Raw genomic sequence first — 12,989 nt, forward strand, 5'->3', positions numbered from 1 at the left:
TAAAAATTTATCAGATCATAAATTTTGCTGTCCAAGTGGATTAGAATGAAAACTTACTCATGAAAGGGTTGGGCTAGCAAATACCTCAATCATAAAATGGCTACGTCAGCAAGTACCTTAAATAGAAAGAGGCTGGGTCAGCATTTGCCTTTGTAACTAACAAAAAGATCCAGTATATGCCTCAATCAGAAAAGAGGTGTGGCCAGTTCTTATTCAGAAACAGGTGGAATCACACACTTGCCTTAATCATAAAGTAGTTGGATCAATAAATGACTTAACTAAAAAGGAGTTGAGCCAGCAAACGCCTTAACTAAAAAGTGTTAGAGGTCAGCGTGTACCTTGATCTGCAGTTCCAGCACATGCCTTAGATAGAAAAAGGACAAGGATACATGACATAAGGGGATGCTTGTGGGAAAAGGGCTTACAAACTGTTCTTCTAAAGGTGTCCAACTCCACAACTCTTCTTTTGTTAGTATTTTTGGTTTCACACACAGGAAATAAGCTGATGATATTTATCCTAACATTTCTCGTTAGTTACAAACATTATTTATAATTCCTTTAATGTTTCACATCTACCTGTCAAACTCAATAACCTTTATTCTTGAGTGGCCTGCAGATCTTGATAAGCAGTGATTCATGTGTAAAAAATGTGCCCATTAATGTATGTGTGTGTAAATTCAAGTGATTGCAGTGATTTTTTTTTATGTTTAATCATTGTAGTTTTCACATTAGGCTGCCTAGTGGCAAAATGCCTTAACTAGAAATAACAACAATTCTCCCAAATGCACCAGCACTGATTGACATGTTTGTCTGATTGCAACTTTACGAAAAAATATTATTTTGTACTATTAAAAACTGATGGCTTTTCTTGTAGTCTGAGTAATAGCTGGTCTTCCCATATAAATATCCGCTATTAATATTATTTACTCATTAAAAGACGTCATCACTGGTAATAATAACTAGTGTTCCCTAGAATCTGAGTAACAAATCTCCCAAGGTCTCTGCTTCTTCCGATAACTATAGTAAATAACTTTGCATTATTGAAACAGCTGTTTACCATTGATTTCTCACTAATAATGACTGTTGGCTTTCTCTGGAATTGGTAATAAATCTCCACAAAGGTTTCAGTAGTCTCTGCACCTTTTTCCTTGACCTTTTCATCCTTCTTGACACTTCATGAGCATTTTATCTAGTATCAATAGAGGTTAGTTCCACCATTTTTGTGCAGGTGGGGATGCCAGATTATATAATTACTGACAGTTTCAGTTGTATTCTTTTTATATTTTTTTATCTTATTTCTATTCAAGCTTATCTCTAGTTGGTCGGCATAATCTGCTTATGAGGGCTGGTTTACACACTCAAGGATTTTTCCCTAATTATTATACTCACTAAGAGTTTTCACACAAATGCTTATCAGTGATTGCCTACTTACAATAAGCGGTGGTGTTTCCCTAGAGTTTGACAAACAACAATGTTCCTTATATTTCCAAAACTCTCCACCACTTTCGATGATTATTGCGAATTATTTTACTATTTACTTTTATTTCTTATTAGCAATGGACTGATTGGCCTTCTCTGGAATTTTAGTGACAATAAGCCTTACCAAGGTTCAAGTACTCTTGCATCGTGTCAGTGGAGTTCTAGTTAGTACTCTCCTTTGTCTTGCTATCAACAATTTTGTGCTGTTTGTTTGTTGTATAGCATTCACTATAGACAGGTTGAACCAGCTTACTCCAAAAGAGAAACCGTCAAGGGAATAATAAATTCACAGGCGGAACCCAGTCGTCTGCAGTTAATTTTGTGTAATATCAGCCAAACTGATGACACCATATGTGTTTTTTTATTTTTGATATTTATGAAAAGTGTTTGTTCCTTATGTGGATTGGTATCTGCATTCAAGGATTTTCCTTATGATTTCGTCTGTTTTTATCATTGCTATTTGTTGTATGGTCTTAATCTTCCCTTTGATTCTAATTTCTCTTAATCTTTTTACAAGATTTTCTGGGACTGTTCCTAAATTATTGGTATTATAGTGCTTTTATTTATGTTCTTCCTTTCAGTTGTCTGGCAAGTTCCATATAATTGTTTCGTTTCTCTGCTACCTTGGTTTTCACTCTAATCCACTTGGACAGCAAAATTTATGACTGATAAATTTTGAATCGTCATCATTATCATAATAACACTAGTATAGAACATTTTCTTCAATTTTCTTGTATTTTTATTTATCTTTTCTTTTATTTTTGCTGAGAATGAGGCATTCTGTCGGATGCCAGATATTTATCCACTATTTTAGTGACTCCAACCAAGAAATCCTTTTAGGATTCTTACCGTCTATTTAAATGCAATTACTTGTATTTCTCTTGCACTTGGTTCACCGGGTATATTCGTCTAGAAGTTTTTTAAAATTATTCATCATTAGTCTGATTGCTCCTATAATTACTGGAATGAAGATCTTCCTAAGATTCCAGTTTCTTTTCATGTCATATACACATAAAACAATAGTATTACATTATCTTATCCCTTTCAGCTCTGTTTAAGCCAACATCATTAGGGACACTGACTTCAACTAGGGTTACTACGTTTTTATTTTTGTTCCATATCGCTAGGTCAGGCTTAATAAGTTCATTTTTTAGGTGCATAATTGTAGGAATTGCATAATCATAGTTAATGGTGCATAACTTATTACCAACTGTTCTTTCTGGTATATGTTTCCAGGACTTGGTGCTACACTTGATATTCATTTTTTTTTTTTTTTTACAGATGATTCAATGGATATACGTGTGTGTGTGGTGGGGGTGTAAACTGCAGTGTTATAAGTTTCTTTTGATATTTTTTTTATTATTGTTTTATTTTCCATACCATATTACGAGTTATTTTAACACCCAACACATTCTCTCTGGAACATTGAAGTTATTCAAGTGATTGTTTTTTTTTTTTGTTTTTTTTTGTTCTCTTATGATTATTTTAGTTTTCACACGCGCAGAAGGTGATCTAATAGTAATTACAAGATTACTAACGGCAGCAAATCTCCCCAAACGCGCCGACACATCTCCTTTCTGACATCTGTGAGTGTGTGTTTCTGAATGTTTAGGACGAAGATTGATAATTTGTATTATTTGTGAATAACAAAACTCAAGATGAGAACGATCGAAATAATACAAAACTGTGAAGTGTTAGAAATAAGTATTTTTCTTCAATATAATATTGAGCAGTAAAAAAAAAAGAAGCTATCTTTGCGCATGTCTTATTTTTTATTAACAATTAAGGCGTTCTTTTTTTTTTTAATTATTTAAGTATACTCTTTCAAACAGTAGTGATTTATTGACGTCTCTTTATCTTACCAATATTTTGAAAAAGAAGATAATTATTTCGAAGGCAACCATGCTTCAAAAGGTCAGAAGAACACCATTTAAGTATAATTTTATTGTGTTTTTGTTTATATATATATATATATATATATATATATATATATATATATATATATATATATATTTATATATATTTATATATATATATTTATATATATATATTTATATATATATATATATATATATATTTATATATATATATATGTATATATATATATATATATATATATATATATATATATATATATATATATATATATATATATATATAAAATGAAAATTGCAATTGAATTTACCAAAATGATCCAAGATGGTAAAATTAAAGTAAATTATAAATATTAAAGAATTAATATTTATAAAATTATCTCAGCCAGATATAAAAGCTCGATAAAACCAAATAGGAAATAGAGCTTATAATATGAGCAAACAGTTAATAAAATATGTTAAAAAACACTTTGAAATGAGTTAAAAACATATTTAATCTGAAAAGGAAACACTAGATAAATGGATAGTCCTTAATCCGCGGAGTTTCAAAGAAATACTCTCATTCTGATCAGAGGGTAGGAATTAGCAAAATGCGGGATCGGATTTTGCATGCAGAAGTATTTGATGAAACAACAAGTAAGTCAAAGATCTTATCCATTCATGTGTAATCACCTTTTTCTTCACCATATTCCCTCTTCTTAACTTATTTTGTTTTCAAGTAAGATCTTTGACTTTGTTTGGCTGTTCTTTCTCTGATGAAGGTTGTTTTAAAAGAAAGTACATTAGTAATTGCTTTTGAAAATTTAAGTTAAATCTCTAATTTATGAAGTGAAACCTTTTAAATGGTTTTAGAGTTTTCAAACAGAGATGGATGCAAATGAAAATATTTCAGATAAAGATTGTCCATCAAAAATAAAACGATTGTTCATTCAAAAAAAGGTTATTTAAGATGATGATGATGATGATGATGATGATGATGATGATGATGATGATGACCAACGGAAAAGACTTTGCTTACTTCCGCCATCTACCTAGCAGAATTTTCCATGGATTGGGATTCTTTGCAAGAACTTCCCGTCTGTAAAGCACATTACCACAGGATTGCTTCCTTGCAAACTACAACATGGTCATCTACAAATCCAATGCCAACAAATATTTGTAATAAAATGTTTTATAAATTATCGAACTGAGTGAATACGATTAATGTTTCAACTGACAATCATTTCATCTGATTAATCCTTATCCTCGAGTTGTTTTGGTCCTTGGTAAGTGGTGACTGAATAGTAAAAAAAACAACTAATCTCCTCTCTGAAATCTTTTAATCCAAAAGCAGAAAACAATTTCTCTTTTTCTTCATGTTTTTTTCTTTCCTTATTCCTTTTTTCTGTCTTATTTATGAGGCTTTCTCTAAAGAAGAGTTAAAGGAAATCAGTTTATTAAAAAAATAACAATATTTTTTTTTCTTTCTGAAGATGAGGTTTACCTTGAAAATTCAAGGAACATAATACTTTGATGCCATTCTTGTTTCACATATTACGTTAGTAAATAAATAATTAATAATAAAAAATTATTGAAATATTTTCATATTATCATTTATTGTTTACCTTGTCCTGTCATATCAAACTGTTTTTCTACCAGACTGCATTGTTATCGCCTCCAAACTTAACTCTTTACACGCTATGCACAATGCTTCAAGCAAACTACAACATTCTCCTTGTTCAGTTATTTTTTTTCCAAACATTTTTTGCTAATCTCGTAAGGTGGTACGGCACATGGGTCCATATTTGATCACCAAAGTTAAGTAACATTGAGCCTGGCTGGTACTGAATGGGTCGCCATTTGGGAATACCAGGTGCTTTCCAATACTGGGATACACATGTGGCTGAAGACCGCTTATACATTTGATATTCCCTATCAACTTCATCCTTTAGAGGAAACAAGCTTGATAGCAAAGCAGTGATAGATTGGTTAATGAACTATCCCTGAAACAATGGTGGTGTTTGAGTGAACTTTCAATTACTAAAGGATATATATATATGTATATATGGCACAATACATTGACACACTGGTTCTTGCCAGGTCACCGAAGTTAAGCAACATTGAACCTGGCCAGTACCAGATGGGTGACTATTTGGGAAACTTAGGAGCTGTATGTACCACGCCGAGTCATAGAAATTTTCAAGTTGGTATTTGGGCGTGCATTAATTCACTGAGAAAGATTTTTTAAGATTTGTTAAGACTGAGACATGCATCTAAGAGAAGGAAACTCTGATTAAAAAACCTGCAGCATACTCTGTTCTATGGCAGCTATCTGCACCGACAAAGGTTAGCAATAATACCAAAAGGTGTGGTTTGTTCTACACAAAGCCTTCACCACTATAAACAAATCATCTGTGTGGATTTCCGAGCAACTTAGTTGTTGTGGCAGAACCTCATATGTTAAAGTCGGCGGGAGAGTCCATCATATATATATATATATGTTTTTTTGATAAGATACGTTTTTTTCTATTATATATCACCCTTGGGCCTTCTCTGGAATTTGAGTGACAATAAGCCTCACCAAAGACTTTAAATACTTTTGCACTGTTTCAGTGGAGTTCTAGTTGGTGCTCTCCTTTGTCTTGCTATCGATAATTTTGTGCTGTTCGTTTGTTGTATAGCATTCACCCTACACAGGTTGAACCAGATTACTCCAATCCTTTTTGTTTAAAACCTCAATGTATGTTAAATATAACTACAAAGCATATATAAAAGAATAACAATATAATTACATTCCAAGATTCAAATATTGATTTTTCATGCAAAACAGCTCCTCCAACATGTTAAAATTTCGGTACATTTTTTGCAGATCTGTTTCGTTATGCAGAAGCAAATGGTTATTATCATGTCAACATCGTCTCTTTTCATGCATATACTCTTCAGAAAAAATGAGAAATTCTTTGCTTAGACAGATAAAATGCACAATATAATGCTGCAAGAAGAAAATAGTTCATAGGAGACTCAACATTGTGTGTTTGTTCTGGCAGCCATCTTTGTTCATCATACATATTTCTATACTAGCAGGGGTTAAATGAGGTCCAACGAATGTTCCATACTTCCAATATTTTTATTGTCATTGAAATCTGTATAATTGCCTATTCATCAATTAAATTGATTGCAGTCAGAACCCACTGCGGTGCATCAGGAAGAAGCTCACATACCTTCCTGCAATGATTTAGTTCACAATACAGTGTACTTAACATTGCACTGCAGAGAACTTACTGTTGATTTTATGAAATTATTTTTGAATCATTAGAATTAAAATTTAAAATGCAAAAGTCAAGTATCATAGCTGGAGTGTGCTCTAAACAGAAGCATTCATTCCAAACGTGCCCTTGTCTTATCAAAGAATCTACTGTTGATTATAAACGCCATGCACTTCTGCTTGTGCAATGATAAAACTTCTCAAATGCACTTGTGATGTTAGGTTTTATAAAAGTGTTAACTTTTATAAAGTTCAAACTATTCCTTTTTTATTATCGATTTTCAGTTCTTATCGGAGGTATTCTAATACAAACCCCGTGTAAGAACACCCCAAGACACATAAAGTATAAAGTATATTTGCATAAAATTTCATAAAAATTGGTGAAGTCGTTTTGGAGGGAACTCACACACACACACACACACACACACACACACACACACAAGTGTTTTATATATATATATATATATATATATATATATATATATATATATATATATATATATATATATATATATACTAGCATTTCAGCCCGGCGTTGCCAGGGTGGTTGGATGAGTCTGTTGAGCAAAAAAGAAAAAAAAAAGTGGTAGTAGGAGGGGAAAATAAATTAACTTTGTTATATATGCTGCAGACAGAGTACTTTTGATTGTGTCAAAAAAATCATTTTTTCAGTTTTGTCCCATGAAGAGATATACTTAAATATTTGAAGAAATGTGAAGGGTGTACTCACTTTTGTGATACACTGTACATACATATATATATATATATATATATATATGTACGACATAATCGCGTTAGCACACCGGTTCTTGTCAGATAACTGAAGTTAAGCAACATTAAGCCTGGCTAGTACCAGATGGGTGACCATTGGGGAATCCTAGGTGCTGTATGTTCTTTCCGCTTATCTTGGTATTGTTTCCAGTCGTCCTGAACCTCCACTTGCCACTGGTATTCAACAATGTCGACTCGGAAGAGATGCGGTTGGAAATTGCACAACTCTTGCCACAAAAATTTCACGTGCAGGCATCCTTACAGTGGGTATCCATAGTTTGCCAAGACTGTTGGAAGCCATCATATATATATATATATATATATATATATATATATATATATATATACTAGCAGGGAGATCTGACGTTTCCGGGATTGAATGATGATTAATGAATGTTTCACACTCCCATATTTTTTTTATTGTCATCAAAATCAGTGAAATTGGCCATTTGCACTTGTGATGTTAGGATCCATAAGATGTTAACTTTGGTCAAAATCGCCTGTTCCTTCTTTCATCAGATATTTGTGATTATCGATACTTATTGAAGACATTCCAACACAAAACCTATCTAAGAATATTGCCAGATGCATAAAGTTCATTTGTATGAAATTTCATGAAAATCAACCCAGCTGTTTCGAAGTCCAGTCCAAGGGGAACAAACTCACACACTTTTATCTCATAGTGTGTGTGTGTGTGTGTGTGTGTGTGTGTGCATCTATAATATAAAGCTGAACGTCTGTGTGTGTGTGTGTGTGTGTGTGTGTGTGTGTATGTGTGTGTGTGTGTGTGTGTGTGTGTGTGTCTATAAAATATAAAGCTGAACGTCTATGTGTGTGTCTGGTCACAAATAGGCTCCTATATATGGTTTACAATTATAGAAAACTGATCACATATAATGATAGATGTATCGAGACACAGGAATGGGTATGTTTGATCTGGCATAATGATGATTCATTAAAATTGTGGGATCTGCGTACGCGCCTGGTCCACAAAGTATGGAACTAAAAAATTTAAAAATTAAAAAAAAACGTTTACAAGTGTTTTTGATATAGATGTACATAATAATACTTTGATAAGTATGTTTTAACTTAAATAGGGATTGTATAATAAAATTGTGGGGTCTGCGTTCGCGCCTGGCCTCCATAGAATGGAAATAGGCACAAACTTTAATAAAGACTTTTCTTGTCTATCTGCGTAAGTATACTTTGATAATTATGTTTCAGTTTGAAGAAATATGGTATAATAAAATTATGGGGTGTTCGTTCGCGCCTGACCTCCATAGAATGGAAACATGTCACAAAGTTTAACAAGATTTTTTAATATAGATCCACAAAATATTGTGATAAGTGTTTCAGTGTGAACAGGTATGGTATAATAAATTATGGGGTTTATCTATTTTATTTGTACTTTTATCGTATTTTGCTTTGGTTTTGATACCCCCAAATTCGAAGCTATCTCTTTACAACCCTTCCTTTTCATAACCTATCATACTTTCATAAACCAGAGTCCATTTTCTGTAGGTTGTTTTTGAACCTAGTCAACGACGGGTACTTTTGCTAGTGTATATATATATATATATATATATATATATATATATATATATATATATATATATAGTCGCTATAAGGATAACTTTATATATTACACTTACACTTTTTCAAACTTTTATTCAATTAAATCATTTGTTTGTTTTTAATTTTAAATTTTATGGAAGAATGATTTTAATAATCATAAAATTCTCTGTGATATATTTTTTGTGTTTTTATTGTTCAATTGTGTTTGTAGAAAATTAATGAATACAAATTCCGTTTTATGATTGTGTGATTTGAATCAACGGAAAATCTAAGATTATAAATCAAAACTATTTGCTTTCGATTTATCAATTTCCACAATCTTTTTCTCTTCTTCTTTTTCGCCTTCTCCCATCTCCTCCTCTCTTTCTTTTCTCTGCTTTTCTTTCTTTTCTCTTCTTTTCTTTTCTTTCTCCACATTACACTCGAGTGGGAGATAATCTTTTCTCTTTTCCTGCAACCCCTTTTCTCAACGGAAGAGACATTGCTAGTCTTTATCTATAATTATTCAAATAGATATGAGCTCGACTGAGCTCCGATCTCTGGTCCCTCTTATAAGGCATTTACAACAAAAACTCAAATTATTACCACAGCTGCGAAAAAAAACTTTGCTTTATTTCTTTCTTCGTGTGCCCAAAATCAAAATGAATTTCCAAGAACAGAATTTCTTTGCAAGAACTTCCTATCTGTAAGCTATAACATTGTTGTTTCCAAATGTCAACAAATACTTGTTATGAATCATCCTCATAAGTTATCAAATTTAATTTATTCTATTTATCATTTTCAATCCCAGTCATAATATTTTTCATCATTCAACTGACAATCTATCCATCCTATCAACACTTATCCTCAAGTGACTTTTATCCTTGATCAGTTGTCACTTATTAGTAAGTTAATTTAAAAACAAAAAGGCAAAGATTAAAGAAAAAAAAAACTCTGGAAATCATAAACAAATAATACTACTGAATTATGCTTTTTTTTATGGCATTCTTTTTTTTACCCACAATTCCCTGTTCTTCTTTTTTTTTGTCTGTAGATATTTCTCGTTTTCTTCATCAAGTTTTCCGACTTGCACTATTTTGTTTATTCAACAGTTCTTTTATTCAATCCACAATTTGTCTGTGTTATTTATATTATATTATATTCTTTTTATAGCATTCCTTTTACCCATAATGCCCTGTTCTTTTCTCTTCTTGTTCATAAATCTCTCTCTCTCTCTCTCTCTCTCTCTCTCTCTCTCTCTGTGTGTGTTTCCCTACTAGCACCAAAATAAGTAACAGCCTTTCTATTCAAACTACAATTTGTCTGTTCTATTTATAGATTATCTGTTGAATTAATTAAATTTAATAATAAACGTAATTGAACCTTATTAAATTATTATTCAATTGTTTTAATTCATTATGCAACAGTTTTTTGTTAATAAAATAGTCGAACCTGAAGAATCTTGCTATCTTCTCTATTTTTTTTATTTTCATCTTTCTTTCAATTTTTTTAGCAGATTATTATCAAATGGACGCTAGTCTACCAGATTAGGCCAAATTTCTCAACTTTAGCTCTTTTTTAAAGCAGGTTAGCCTTTTTTAAAGATTATTTTAAAAAGCAAAATTCAAAAAAGGCTCAACTAATTAAAAAAGCTAAATTCGCGAAATCTGGCATAAAGCATCAAGTGGTTCTTAAGTGGGTGATCAATTTACAAGAACATTGCAGTCGAAACTGAGCACCCTCTACACATATTTAAATATTGAGCTTTCTTCTTTTTCTTTTTTTCTTTTTTTTTTGATAATCTGGTAGACTAGTGTCCATTCGATAATAATCCACTGAAAAGAAATTTCAAAAAAGAAAAAAAAAAAAAAACGAAAATAAAAAATAGAGAGTAGGGGGCAAGATTCCTCAGTCCCACCACCATAAAACAAAACATGTATTATGCTTATTTTTTTGTTTCTTTTAATTTCAGATACATTGCCAACTGAACATTTCATATAATTAAAACCTGGAATAATATTCACCTTGCAACTTTCCTCATGCGGTTACCAGTGTGTGTCCTTCTGACAATTTTGCACACTTCCTTCTGTGTTGACCTCACCTATTATGTTGAAGAGGGTCAAAATCCTGGCACCTATCTGGGGGACATCGCATCAGACACCCATCTCATGTACAATATTCCCCACAAAGACAGGAACCTAATAACCTTTAGCCAGTTGCAGCAGGACATTCCAGGCAGTACACAGTTGTTCCGTGTCTCCAAGAAAACGGGCAAACTATACACTGCCCAAATGTTGGATTCCGAGGCACTCTGTACTCGCAAGTCAGAGTGTTTTAAAATAGTGGAAGTCGCTGTCAAAAAAGCAAAGGCCTTCATGAAGATCCTGGAAATCAAAGTCGTCATCCAAGACGTGAATGACCACCAGCCCGAGTTTCCAGAACAAACTGTAAACATAACGTTTTCAGAAGGTGACAGAATCGGGATGAGGAAATCGATCCCCAATGCCAGAGACAGGGATGTTGGTATAACGAATTCACAGATAAGCTACCAACTCAAGAAAAATGTAAATGAGCCCTTTGCATTATCCGTTTCTCAAAATGCCGATGGGACATCAAAACTCAGCATTAATCTGGAAGGAAGCCTCGACCGAGAACTCAAAGATGCTTACATGATCCAGGTAATTGCAAAAGATAACGGCCCGCCTGCAAAACAGAGCATCTTAAATGTCCACATTTCGGTCACCGATATAAATGATAACGCTCCTATCTTCTCAAAGAAAGTATATAATGTTTCTATTGAGAACGAGGTCAGCAAGATGTCACCTGTGGCCGTACTTTTTGCACGCGATTTGGATTCGGAACAAATGGGGAAGATAACCTACCACTTCAGTTCCCAGACTTCAGATACAGTGAAATCTCATTTCGAATTGGACAAGACCACAGGTGAAATATTCTTGCGTAAAAAGTTCACATTGGGGCAGCAACTAACCTACGCCTTATATGTTGAGGCTACAGACAGTGGCAGTCCTTCACTGAGTTCATTTGCAAAGGTATTGGTAAACCTTATCAACCAGGAGAACAATGCTCCAACCATCGATGTGAATTTTGTTTCTGCTTCGCCTGAAAAGATGGCAACCATCTCGGAAGACATGGAAGTTGGGAGCTTCATAGCTTACGTGAAGGTAACTGACCACGACGCGGGTCAGAACGGAGAGGTCAACTGCGTCCTTCACCATGACAAATTTCAGCTCCAAAGTCTTGGCTTGAAGAAATACAAGATAACCATCAAGAACCCAGTTGACCGAGAGGTGAACGATCACCATGATATGACCATAAATTGTCAGGATAAAGGTACGCCACCGCTGCATGCAGAGAGCAAATTTTCTATCAAGGTGATGGATGTAAATGATGTCCGACCAACATTCGCTAAAGAAACTTACAAATTTTGGATCTATGAAAACCAGGAACCAAAGATTTCAGTCGGGTTCGTAAATGCAACAGACCCTGATTTGGGTCCGGGCGGAAGACTTACCTATTCGATGCTGACAAACAACAAGCATTTTCTTCCTTTCCAAATTGCAGATAATGGACTTATTTCTACTATCGTATCTCCAGACCATGAGTACCAGGATATTTATAAGTTCCAAATTCTCGTCAAAGACAGCGGAATCCCATCACTGAATAATACGGTAAATGTGATAGTGGAGATAAAAGATGAAAACGACAATGCCCCGTACTTCACTTACCCTAGTGTTAACCCTTTTACGCTCGACGTTGTTTATTATCCACATCACTCGAGCAACATTACGATTCTCCGAGCTGCTGACAGCGACAGTAGGGAGAACGCTTTTCTGAAATATGAAATCGCTGAAGGTAACGATAAACAATTGTTCGTCATTAACCATTACACGGGACTTTTATCATTCTCACGGGTTGTGACACAAAATGATGCGGGGCCCTATGAGCTTAAGTTTATCGTCAAAGACAGTGGAACCCCGGCACTTTCAGCAACAACAAGCATGCTACTAGTGCTCACCATCAGTAACAAGACGAACGAAATGCTGAAC

The 12,989-nt window shown here is 33.6% G+C and overlaps 1 protein-coding gene across 1 annotated transcript in view; it reads left to right on the forward strand.

Moving 5' to 3' along the window:
- The window catches only part of LOC145242052 (protocadherin alpha-10-like), a 182,748-nt gene that overhangs the window by 169,218 nt on the left and 541 nt on the right, over positions 1-12,989 (forward strand). The window contains exon 2 of the mRNA XM_080104948.1: positions 10,895-12,989. This exon is cut by the window's right edge and continues 541 nt beyond it. Within this exon, the coding sequence (XP_079961074.1) occupies positions 10,962-12,989 (2,028 nt within the window). The 5' untranslated portion in view covers positions 10,895-10,961. The remainder of the gene's footprint in view (positions 1-10,894) is intronic.

Source organism: Euprymna scolopes, chromosome 21 (genome assembly GCF_053919585.1).
Source record: "Euprymna scolopes isolate OS-2025 chromosome 21, ASM5391958v1, whole genome shotgun sequence".
In the NCBI taxonomy this organism is placed as follows: Eukaryota; Metazoa; Mollusca; class Cephalopoda; order Sepiida; family Sepiolidae; genus Euprymna; species Euprymna scolopes.